At 35.9% G+C, this 12,017-nt stretch overlaps 1 protein-coding gene across 1 annotated transcript in view; it reads left to right on the top strand.

The window, feature by feature from the left end:
* Nucleotides 1-12,017, top strand: part of XPO4 (exportin 4) — a 53,417-nt gene that overhangs the window by 27,563 nt on the left and 13,837 nt on the right. Inside the window, exons 7-13 of the mRNA XM_010083520.1 lie at nt 463-620; nt 892-1,066; nt 5,795-5,971; nt 8,147-8,289; nt 8,406-8,551; nt 9,820-9,997; nt 11,743-11,902. Of these exons, the coding sequence (XP_010081822.1) occupies nt 463-620; nt 892-1,066; nt 5,795-5,971; nt 8,147-8,289; nt 8,406-8,551; nt 9,820-9,997; nt 11,743-11,902 (1,137 nt within the window). The remainder of the gene's footprint in view (nt 1-462; nt 621-891; nt 1,067-5,794; nt 5,972-8,146; nt 8,290-8,405; nt 8,552-9,819; nt 9,998-11,742; nt 11,903-12,017) is intronic.

The following is a 12,017-nucleotide window of genomic DNA, read 5'->3' as shown; positions in this document are numbered from 1 at the left end:
ATGTGTCTTCAGTGTTTACCTCTGCTAAAGAAGCATCTATATAATCTTGATTGAACTTGTTGACTAACTTTAGCAAGACTCCGTAGCCTAGGCATAGTTAGCATAATAGAGATGACTGTCGTTATTGCTGTTTTTAGAAGGAGCAGTATGTCTGACTGGCTGGCATCTGTTTCTCTCTTTAAGACATAACATTCAGTAGACAGTTCAATTTTCAGCATGTAGGTGAGACTTAACTAAATGTTAGTTTCAGTGAGTTAATTCAAGGCTTGTGATTTTGTGAGCTGAGTCACGGATCTTGACATTTACTATGGTTTAGAGAGTTATAGAAACCCTTGCATTTCAGACTGAATGGAAGTTATAGTAAGCTTTTTTTGGTGTGTGCTCTTTTGGCTTGAGAGCCATGTGACTGTTGTCAGAACACCCTATTTTCTATGTATTATTAACTATCTCACTTCCTGAAAGGTACATCGAAAAATCAGAGAAGATACAGATATGGCCCAAGATTCATTACAGTGTCTGGCACAGCTGGCGTCTTTGCACGGGCCAGTCTTTCCCGATGAAGGTTCACAAGTTGATTACCTGGCACACTTCATTGAGGGATTACTGAATACTATCAATGGGTATGTATGCCTGCTCTCTAAATTTAGATGACATCTTTTAATCTTTGGTTTGGAGTGTAGCATATCTGTGTGGAGAACTGATATGGCTTGTTTATTTCTGGGTATAATTTGTGCTTATTGTTGGATTACTGAAGTTAAGAAAAGGCAGTTTGAAGTAGGTGCTTCTTAAGTAATACGAAATAGATTTATTGGTTGAAACTGTATCAACAAAATAATTCACTTTTAGCACGTTTCTTAATGGCAAAAAACTAATTGCTATTTCTATCTGTAGAATTGAAATAGAAGACTCCGAAGCAGTGGGAATTTCCAGTATTATCAGCAACCTGATAACCGTATTTCCTCGCAATATTTTAACTGCCATTCCAAATGATCTTTTCTCTTCATTTGTTAACTGCCTTGCACACCTCACGTGTTCTTTTGGAAGAAGTGCTGCCTTGGAAGAAGTGGTAAGTATCCACTCTCAAATAGTAGGTAGTTTTTTTTTGTTTCTCTCTATTTATGATAAACATAAGTGACATGAGAACTTGTCTGTTTTATTAATAAGTGTTGTGAATTCAGTAGTTTTTTTCTAGATATTTCTGAAATCACATCTGAGAGGATTTTGGTTTTGTTTCAAACAACATAATGAACATAATTACGCACTATGCATCTTTCAGACTTTGGATTCATAGCATCTGTCTCATATTTTCATTTTTAAAAGAATGGATTCATTTAAAAATATGAAAGTCTTTAAATATTGCTGACTTGCCCTGGTAGGGCATCTCTGAAAACTGTTGTAGATAATGAACGAACTACAGCCTGAAAGCTTAAAATGACTAAAGGAACATATGGACAGACTGAAACTTAACTGCTGTCAGGAGTTCTGAGTCAGGAACTTATGTTTTAACTGAATGTAGCTGTTAAGATCTGTTGTTAACCCCATAATTCTAAGCTGGCCAAATCATCCCTTCATTGCTGACGCAGTTCAAATGGTAATTCTGTGTGCAAATCTAGCACAGGAATTCAGAGGATTTTTGTTTACTCCTTTCAAACTTTGGTTGTAACATTAAAGAGCTGTTGGGATAGTCTAAGTCTTCACTTCTAAAACTTGCATTAAAAATAAAAACTTCTCAGGAGACCTAGTCTAAGGAAATAGCCTGTAAGAATTAAGGCAAATATTCTTGCACTTGAGCTATTTATGTGCAGTAGCTATTGATTTAAAATGAGACTATCAAGATATTAGCCAATATTTCCCCATGATCATTATAAAGTATTAATTTTTACCAGTTTTGCTATATTGACTGGGCTTAATTACCTGAGTTTGAAAATAATTGTAGAAGTATTTAATTATAAAGGTGACGGACGTGTTTCTTTACCAGAGATCACGGGTGTATTAATTAGCATTAATTGCAGAGCATTAGATCATGTCTTTGTTGCAGAGTTAAAATGTATTACATTTGGCCCAGCACTTAGTTAAACTTTCAAGTGTGTTCATGTCTTAATCAAAAAATTGGTGATTATTTTTAGACTCTAAAATACAGCTACTTTCCAAACCTTATTGATCAAAACTTTCCCTGCTTTTGAGGTTTTTCTAGTAGAATACTGAAAATATATTCTGGTACTCACCAGCACACTGAGGAATGCTCCTGAAGCCTTTACAGGAAAGATTCAGCAAAACCATAGACACTTATCATTAAATTAAAGGGACTAAAGGGATGCTGTTTCCTCAATTAGTCACTTGTTACGTTAGAGCTAGAATATGCAACAATTTTTAATGAAAACAGTGCTCAACATAATGCCATTCAAAAACACTTTGTCTCTCATCAAAAGCTTACCGTAGCTTGTACCACTGTCTGGTACAAGGAGTATGCTTTGGAAATGACTGGCCAGTTATGGCTAGTAAACTGTGGCTGCCCATACTTACATAATCCCATAGTTTTTGCTGAAGAAGGTCCTTTCACTATTAAACTTAAATTTTCTTAGATTCAGCAACATCGGAAAGAGAGAATGCAAGAATTTTTTCTTTTAAGAGAGAATTTGCACACTGTTCTTGAATATTTATATCATTCTGTGGAAAGAGAAACATTACACTTTCACCACTTCTCTCATAGCTCTTACAGTATCTCAACATCATGCTGTTTCTCTGATTTCTAGGATGGTACAGAATTCTGTGGTGATGAGCCTTCAAAAATAATTTCTATACCTTAACAGTGTGTCAGCAATAAGGCATGCTACTGAGACTTTTAAGCTATTGCTGGCATAAACATATAGTGAGCTGTGCCTGTAAAACAATCTTTTGGCTTAGCAGTGTCCTGGCCATGGATAATGTGTTCCGCAAGCTTTTTGCTTAGACTGCTTGTAGCGACACCTTCTGTGAGCTCATGTGCTGTCTGTGATTAAGAGCTTTCGATAGATGAAATACCGTGTGCGTTGGGCTCAGTAGAGTCCTGAGATAACATTCCTGGAACTTTTCAGAAATCTAAAGTGCAGCACTACGCAGGCAGGTGTACTCCATAAGCTTTGCTGGTCAGAAAAGCTGTTTTCCCCATATTTCTGACACATTGTATGCCAGCAGAACAACTCATGAACATTGCAGAAACTCTGTCAGGCACAAGGAATCTACTTAGCTGAAGGCCTGCTGTCGAAACTCAAAATCTGGAGGTCCCAAGCCATAATATGCAAACCACTTCAAAGCAGCTAATACTGATTTTCAACCAAGGAGGAAAAAACCCCACAATCCAAACATCATGTTCCCTTTTTTTTTTTTTCCACATTAACCTGCCTGTTGGGGTTGGGGAGGTTGGCTGAAGGAAGTTGGAATGTTTGTCTGAACAGCTACACTGGTGGAGGACAGTAAGCTTCAGCAATGCTGTGGGTTAGTTTATGGCACAAGTTGGACCAGTAATCTCTTCCTTTAATAGCACGGGGTCTGAGAGAAGTTGCTTGTCCACAGCTGTGCTTCTGCTTGCTCAACACTTATTGGTTATGTGGAAAAGGAAATCAAATAGCACATCTGAATTAGTGAAGAGTATGAACAGGATGTTGTATGAAAAGTCAAACAGAAACAGAAATTATGTGAAAGGCTTCTTTTTGTCAGCGTGAATCTTAATGCACTGTTCCTGTTTCATGATGTTTTTTAAAGTGACACATGATATGAGAAATCATTCTGAATTCGGTCCTCTCTGCTGTGCTTCCAACTCTTTCCAGCTCGTTGCTTCTTGACAAATTTTAGAAATGTTGTTTCTTCAAAGGGTCAGCAGACTGTGGAGGAACAGGTACCAATTCTCTCTTCATTTCCCATACTAGGGAAATTAAGCACCTTTGCTTTGACTTTACTGGTTTTATGTTGCCTCTCCTGAAGATCTGAGCTCTGAACTGGGCTCTGCTGTTGTTTCTGTTTGATCTGTCAGAGTGATTCAGCTCCTCAGTCAGCAGCGTGGATGACATTTTTGGTAGTCCAGCTGTAGCTAATCTGAAATAAGGATTGGGAATTTTTAGTAAGGCTCCTTTGTGTCTGATTTTGTTCAATGTGGATAAACTCTTTCCACTCTTTGGGCATGTACTTTATGGAGGCACTTAATAATCCTAACTTCCTTATGAGAATACCATAAAGTGTTAAAAACATTTTTTTTATTATATTTGCTTCTGTATCACCTTTTCAAATAAGGGAATGGATAGCTTGTTCTTCATAAAAAGACATATCTGTTTATTGGTTTATGCTCTGGATTCTTATAAATTATTAAAAGTTGCATGTAAGTTATATATGCAAGTGTGTTATGCACACACATGTCAAAATATTTCTGGATTGAATGACTGTCAATGAATTTGTGTGTCCTTTAGCTAAGTTTTTAAAAGACATGTTGTGGTGTGCATCCTAAATTTGTGGCTTATGTTAGTGTTGAATACAGTTTTGCTCCTCTCCTTGTTGTCTACAGCTTTTGTTTTCACACTTGCATCAGTGTATCCCATATTTTAAATTCTGTAAATATGACCACTTTGCAGTTCCAAAATGATGCTGTGAAGCTATCTTGAAATGCTTCCAATGTGATACCAGGTTTGCCTCATAATCAGTCATCCAGCCAATGTTTTCTTTTCCTTGCCTGTTCATCCAGCTGTGTTTGTAACTCCACTGAAAGTCTGGAATAACTCTGGAGCATGATTAAGGCCTTAATATCTCCTTATTTCATCAAGGATTCATGTTACTAAGCTCTGCTATCTCAAAGTAACTTTTGTGAGCAAAGCTATGGTTTGAAACTTGAGAAGGCTTCTTAGATGAGAGAAATGTCCTGTTTTAGCAGCATGTTTATCTGTACAGACACACTTAAGTTCTTCGACGTTGGATATATTTACTAAAGTTCAATTTTTGCATAAAATAAAAAAGTTGATACATACATTAAAAATGCTTTTAAAAATAAATGGCTTCTTTGCTATTTGGGTTCTTTAGTTTGCCTGTAACCCAGGACTTTGTTTTTCAGGTATGTTATTTCCTTTTGCAACTTACGTACCATGTAGAAACACATAGGAAACATCAGTTAACACCATGAAGCATCAGTTAAAATGCAGTAAGCAATTGGAAGTGCAGGCTTATTCTGTGGAATTCTGCTTTTCTTGTGTTTGTTCATACAATGAGAAGTTGTGTATCATCATTCAAACTGGCTTCCTTTAGAAGGGCTTCTTGAACGCATGCAATCTTACAGTGATTTACTCTGGAAGAGAGAATCATCATCTTTTCTCTCTTTTTATTTCAAAATAATGCAATACATATAAATCTATATGCACATGTTCTCTGTTTGTCCATTTAATTAAAAAAGAAGTGGCTTAGTTCTTTGTTGTTACTAAGAAGAGCTTGGCACCTTTAGGGTAAAAGCTTGGTAGCTCCTGTATTTTGGTGATTATGCATTTAAGGCTTAATTTAAGACTGTTTTGGTTTTAAACACTGGATGAAGAGAAATAAGTAAATACTTTGGCAGGGTTTTTTAAAGCCTAGCAATCACGAAAGCTGCACTGACCTTTCCAATGTTTTGCTTCAGTTCATTCTGATATCTTCTTGGCTATCCTTGGCTATCAGTTTTGTGACTGATTTTTTTTTTAATTGTTTCAACATTAGAAGAACGTCTATAAAATATAATGATATAAGTATGTTCTGTTTTAGTTTAGTAATAAGATTTTTTGTTTTGTTCTTTCATCTCTTACAGCTTGACAAAGATGACATGGTCTATATGGAAGCATATGATAAGTTGCTGGAATCTTGGCTTACTTTGGTACAAGATGACAAACATTTCCATAAAGGTTTCTTTACCCAACATGCTGTTCAGGTCTTTAATTCCTACATTCAGTGCCATCTAGCTGCTCCTGATGGTACAAGGAATTTGGTAAGCCCTCATTCTAGTAGTTCTTGATGATGATATATAGTAACTAGTGTGTGTCTTTTAGTGTGTACTATATTGTGTAGCTCAAGGGAGCTAGTATTGAATTACTGTTTGTGACTTTGGAAATGAAAAGTTTGCTGAGTTTGTTACTCAATGGTCATTTTCCACGCTGGTGCTCTCATTCTGGAGAGGAAATAAAGGAATACAAAGTTGGAAATCGCTTTAAAAAAATAGGGAAAAGTAAACCTGTTAGTCAAATCAATGTGCATCTCACTGTTCTTTCCACAGATGCAATGACTAAACTTTTGACCATCCTTTTCTGGACTTGGGTCCTAGTTAAAATCCCCCATGAAACTGGAAGCCTTTTATACGTTTTTTTGCCTCCCATACATTCTCTTCAAAGTATACTTTTGAAGTATAATTGACATGCATGAATATCTGAAAAAATGTAGAATGAATATGCTCAGACTAGAAGAAACTTGCAGTATCATGTTGTTCTTTTGGATAAAATTGAATTTTTGAGGTGACAGTTCCAAAAAAAACCTAAAAGTACTGCAAGTATGTCTTGAGCCATTGAGAAAGAAAGCAGATAGTCTCTTTGCCAGGAGTCTGGATCTTACTAGAATAGATTCTCGTACAGAAAGCTGGATGTAGATGTTGGATGAATTAATTATTGCATAGTTTCAATTCAATAACTGTATAAAATCTCTATTTAATTTGATGCTGTGCAATGATCTCAGAGATAGAAAAGCACCATATAAAACTTAATTCTGCTATCTCAGTAAGTAACAGATGGTAATAACAGTGCCAAAACAGAGAAATATTTCACAAGAGAACTTTGAATTCATATCACACGGTCTTGACATAGCTTGTATACACAGGTTAATTCATGTCATTCTGTGAGATAAGTCGTTTATCCCATGAGTAACCTTTTAAAAGCCACAGCTGGCATTTTAGAATGCTTCTTGTTCAATATCAAAGCAGGAACAGGAACTTTCAGTCTCTGCTTTGAGAGCAGAGGCTCACTCTTCAGTAAACAGCTGCAACTTTGAAGTTGCCAAAAGAGAATGATTTGCTGGGTTACATAAAGAAAAGATGGGTTAAATGCACTTTAGATAAGGAGTTGTGTGTGGATTCAGTTTTCCGGAGCCTTTATAGAAACAAAGCAGACTGATAGCTTTCTCTGTCACTTGTATTTTACTTCATTAGTTGTGTAAATTTTGTGATTCTTTAAGATATTTTTTAAAAAATGTTTTTAACATTGATATTTAATTTCCATGTATCGTGGTTCATCTTTTAAAGGAATAAGGTCTGTTTATTATTTAAGTAGTTTTATAATGCAGACAAGATAAGCTTTGAGAAATCAAACAGTGCAAGTTCTGCCTCAGCGTGAAATAAAACTGGATGATGATGATTATTATTAGTCTTCTGTTTTCCTGAGGTTATGGCATTTACTTTTTAAAGCTATTTCCCCTCAAACAATGGGTTATGGAAAATCTTTAATGAAATAGATGATTTTCATTTCGTCATGAAAAATACTAACAATTATGTGATTTATGTAAGATCTTGGACAACCGAGAACAGTATCTTTGACTAGTGAATAGGGGAAGGCATGGAAGCTCCAGTGTTTAAAACGGTTCTTCATCTGCTATGTATGCGATTTGAAATGCAAATGTACTTCAGCAGTCTTCTGACCATTGGGTTTGCAGAGAATCTCTGTGAGCCAGTCTTTCACTGCCTTATATTGTACTTCTTGCAGCGGGTGCTCAATAGAGCTGATTTATATACCCTGTGGTGTAAAGAAGCTGTTTTGCTATCATCCAGCCCGTGCTTATCCTATTAATAAGAAGTATCAATTTTCATAACTTTTTATCCTTGACTCTTTTCACAAACAGTGAATTTTTTGACTTAAGAACACTATTGGAAATGGTAGCAAATGTACAATTCACTGAATGTGGCGTTTTGCTTATGAACATGTGGAATGCTGATTTTAAAACAATATGAAGCCGTGTTCACTCCTCTGTTTAACTCCTCTGTCTAAATTAGTATGAGTCTGTTGTTCATCCATGCAAAACACCTTGAAGGAAAAAGCCAACATAATGTAGAAAATTGTGTTGATAATTAAATTTAACAAATATAACACTAACTGTTTGCTTCTAATTTTGTTGAAATAACCAGACTGCCAATGGTGTGGCCTCTCGGGAAGAAGAAGAAATAAGTGAACTGCAGGAAGATGACAGAGACCAGTTCTGTGACCAGTTGGCCAGTGTAGGCATGCTGGGGAGAATTGCTGCAGAACACTGTATACCTCTTCTTACAAGGTACAAAAAAAAATAGTCGTGAATGAAAATCAATAAAGCCATAAAATATGAAAAGCCTTACTTTGCTGAAACAATTAAAAAGAGTGTGAAGTTATTTTATTGTTATTTGTCCACAGTTTATTAGAAGACCGAGTGACAAGGCTCCATGGTCAGTTGCAAAGACATCAGCAGCAGTTACTTGCCTCACCAGCATCAGGCTCAATTGACAATAAAGTGCTTGATGACCTGTATGAGGATATTCATTGGCTTATTTTAGTCACAGGTTAGTGAACAGCTTTAAAAAGTACTTATTCTGCTGTTCTTATTGCAGCTGGAACACCTCAGGAAAAAAAAAAATGCCTGTATATCAACTACTCTTAATTGACTGTAAATTTTATCCCTTATGATGCTTTCACCTTACATACATTACTCACAAAGCTTTTGTTTTACTTTAATCTGGCTTGAGTAACGTGAACGTTATCTTTTTTTAAAGACTGATGAAATCTTTACATGAGGTATGTCCTTTGGAAATTCCCGCAACTAATTTTGTTACAGATTTTTTGAGATGTGTTATCAGTCAACCTATTCAAGAAATTAGTCTGTTCATGATATCAGTTGTCTTGTCTGGGGGCACATGACTTTATAAGGGAATCAACATGAGATCAGGATAACAGTATTTCTCAGTGGTGGCAAAGAATCAAGTAATTTCCAGAATCTCTCAGTGCTGATGATCCATGTCCTGGCATTTTGTTATTTTTCAGGGAACTTGAATTTAGAACCTTTTTGGTTTTGATTTTTAGATGGAACTATCTTACATCTGTTTGCAAAACACAACAACTAAGACGGTGTCTGTACTTTGTTAGTACTTTGTATACTTTATCAAATATTTTGTGGGATCTTTTTGAACATCTGATGTTTTAGTTGCTCTCAGATGTTGACGTGAATGTGTTTATAATATTTTTGTATCACTGTGGAATGGGGTTTGTAATTGTAGCTCACAGATGCTTATGAGATCAGATGTTGAAAACTATGACTAAAGCTGGAATTAGTATTAATTATCTGGACACCAGAGTATTGTATAAAAACCCTTGCTGCACCTGATCTGCAGTTGCTATGCAAGGAAAAAATTATTATAGCACATGCTTGGTGTCTGAAAGCTTCTGATAGATTTGAAATGTTAGCAGAACAGAAGACCCAAATGAGATAGACTTGGTGGGGAAGCTGTAAAATCAAAGCTTTTTTAATCACATAACAGAAGGAGAATAGTTTAATTGGCTATAGTACTTTCACATGAAGCAAAGCTTATTTTTTTTTAATTTGGTGGTTTCTTTTCCAGTCTTGGTTTCTTGTCGCTTCAGGTTCTTCTCTACTGAATGGCTTTAAGGATTCTAAAATTAACTTATATGTATTTAAATAGTGTTAATCAGGATTTGTACAAACATTTGATTCTGGTGTGATGTCTGCAGTTAAGCCAATGGATGCTCTAATCAAAAGGCATAAGTTAACCTAGGATAGAAAGTTGTGATCGCTCTTTCTTTTTTTTAATGTAAGGCTACCTCTTGGCTAATGATACTCAGGGAGAGACTCCGCTAATACCTCCAGAAGTAATGGAATATTCCATTAAACATTCAGCTGAGGTTGACATCAATACAACACTTCAGATTCTGGGATCCCCAGGAGAAAAGGCCTCTTCCATCCCAGGGTACAACAGAACCGATTCTGTAATTAGGTAAGGATGCATCTTGAAAATACGTTAAGTGCTTTTTTCAGAGAGAAAAAATGTGAGACTGTGAGTGGACTTCTGTGAATTTGAAAAGTAAAAAAGCAATATGTAAACATTGAACACTGGAAAAGATATGTCTCTTAACTAGTAGTCAAGTAAGGGCAAATAATTTATAAAAAATGGTTTTATAACAGAAATATTAAGGCAATGCTGTAAAAGAGGTTTAAGAAAAGACAACAAAGACAAAGCTGGGTTTTTTTGGGGGGGTTAAAGAAAGGCAAGATAAATACAGATGATATTTCAAGTCAAGATGATCCAGAGGAGGACTGAGAAGAAAAATGAGAGTAAAACATCAAAGCAGATAAAACTGAGTCAAGATGGAAAGGCTGAAATGACTAGATTTGACCTAATAGTCTTATAACAGAGGACATAAGCCAAAGTCGTGGGAAAAAACAGAAATGTTTTTAGATCTTTACTGAAAACCCATCTTTGATCTATTTGTTACAGAAAATCCTTAAAACTACTTAAATTACTAAAAACTTGGTAGATCAAAATCTTTAGATAATATTCTGTATAATTCACTCAACACATGTACAGCTTAAGCAAATGCTTTCCAGAGCATCAATGAGCTTGTCTAGTTTGAGCATGAATTACTGCCCCAGCGTGGCAGTAACAGCTCAGTTGGTCTTCAGTACAGGAGGAATTGTTGTCACTTATGTATGCATGTCACTATTAGCCTATGAAAGGAGCTGGAGAGGGGATTTTCTCTTTTTTGCAAGAAGGCTGATGCCCACAAAGGACTCCTCAATTTGAATCCTCACACTTCAGAAGACAGCATTCCATTTTTAATTGATATGGAAGATTCTTCACTCAATATTAGTTGTTGTGTACTTAACATTTTCTTCTTCTGGAAGACAATAGAAAAAAAAATGGATCTTTATTAGCAATGATGTGCCTAATATTTAGAAGTTTGAGTACTGCTCACTGATACTGTTGGCAGCTTCAAGAAGTGGCCACCAAACAGGGTTTCTTGATGCAGTGTCTCAGTGGTAATGGGAATAAAATCAGACCTAAATAAGGAGAGATTTGAGACTCTCTGGCAATAGCTCTGAAACATCTTCAAGAAATAAACTGCTGTCACCCCTTAAATTCCTTGCACACTACCACATTCTTACCAAATTTAGTTGATATACTACAAAAGCTAATATTTAATGTTGTTTTATGGACTGATGGTATTAATGCAATCACCTGGTCATCTGCTATTTCAGACTGTTTATCTGCAGTAATGAGAGAGAAATAACTGATCATTTATGTATTTGTTCTTTAGTATTCATCACACTGCAGAAGCTGCACAGTTAAGCCCCACTTGGTCACTGAGCTTGATGGTGCAAGGAAGGGAGAATCAGTTTTTCAGAAAAGCTTTTCAAGCACTCCAAGTCGTAGTCCATTTGTCTTTGTTACCTCAATGTCAGAATGCTTGTGAGGATTCTTGGTTGCAGTAATTTTTATGACAATCACCTTATCTTTTAATGCATATTCTGACTTTTTGGAGGCTATTTGCCAGTCTATCCTGTCTCTCTCTCCTTGTATTTAAAAACAATAAATTCAGGTGCTTTTTAGTTCATTAGAGTTGGACTCCTTTGTGTTATCCTGTTCCTTCTGTCATATTTCAAGAAAATGAAAGTGCTTGGTAGTGACATTGCTTCTCCAAAACCCACTCTCAGCATCCTCGTTGTATTTTAAATCTGCAGGTTGTTATCTGCTATTTTAAGAGTGTCAGAAGTAGAATCTAGAGCAATAAGAGCAAATCTCACACACCTCCTGAGCCCCCAGATGGGCAAAGATATTGTATGGTTCCTCAAGCGTTGGGCAAAGACTTACCTCCTAGTAGATGAAAAGCTGTACGATCAGGTAAGGATATAATTTTTATTAATTAATTGGTGAGTATTAGCAATAATATTATCCTGTGAATGCAGATGTCAGTGTAGCTATTTTAAAGTGCAATGATAAAGCATTTTTAATGTTA

This window comes from Pterocles gutturalis, unplaced genomic scaffold (assembly GCF_000699245.1).
Source record: "Pterocles gutturalis isolate BGI_N339 unplaced genomic scaffold, ASM69924v1 scaffold48095, whole genome shotgun sequence".
Lineage (NCBI taxonomy): Eukaryota > Metazoa > Chordata > Aves > Pterocliformes > Pteroclidae > Pterocles > Pterocles gutturalis.
This window is presented reverse-complemented; position numbering and strand designations above follow the sequence as displayed.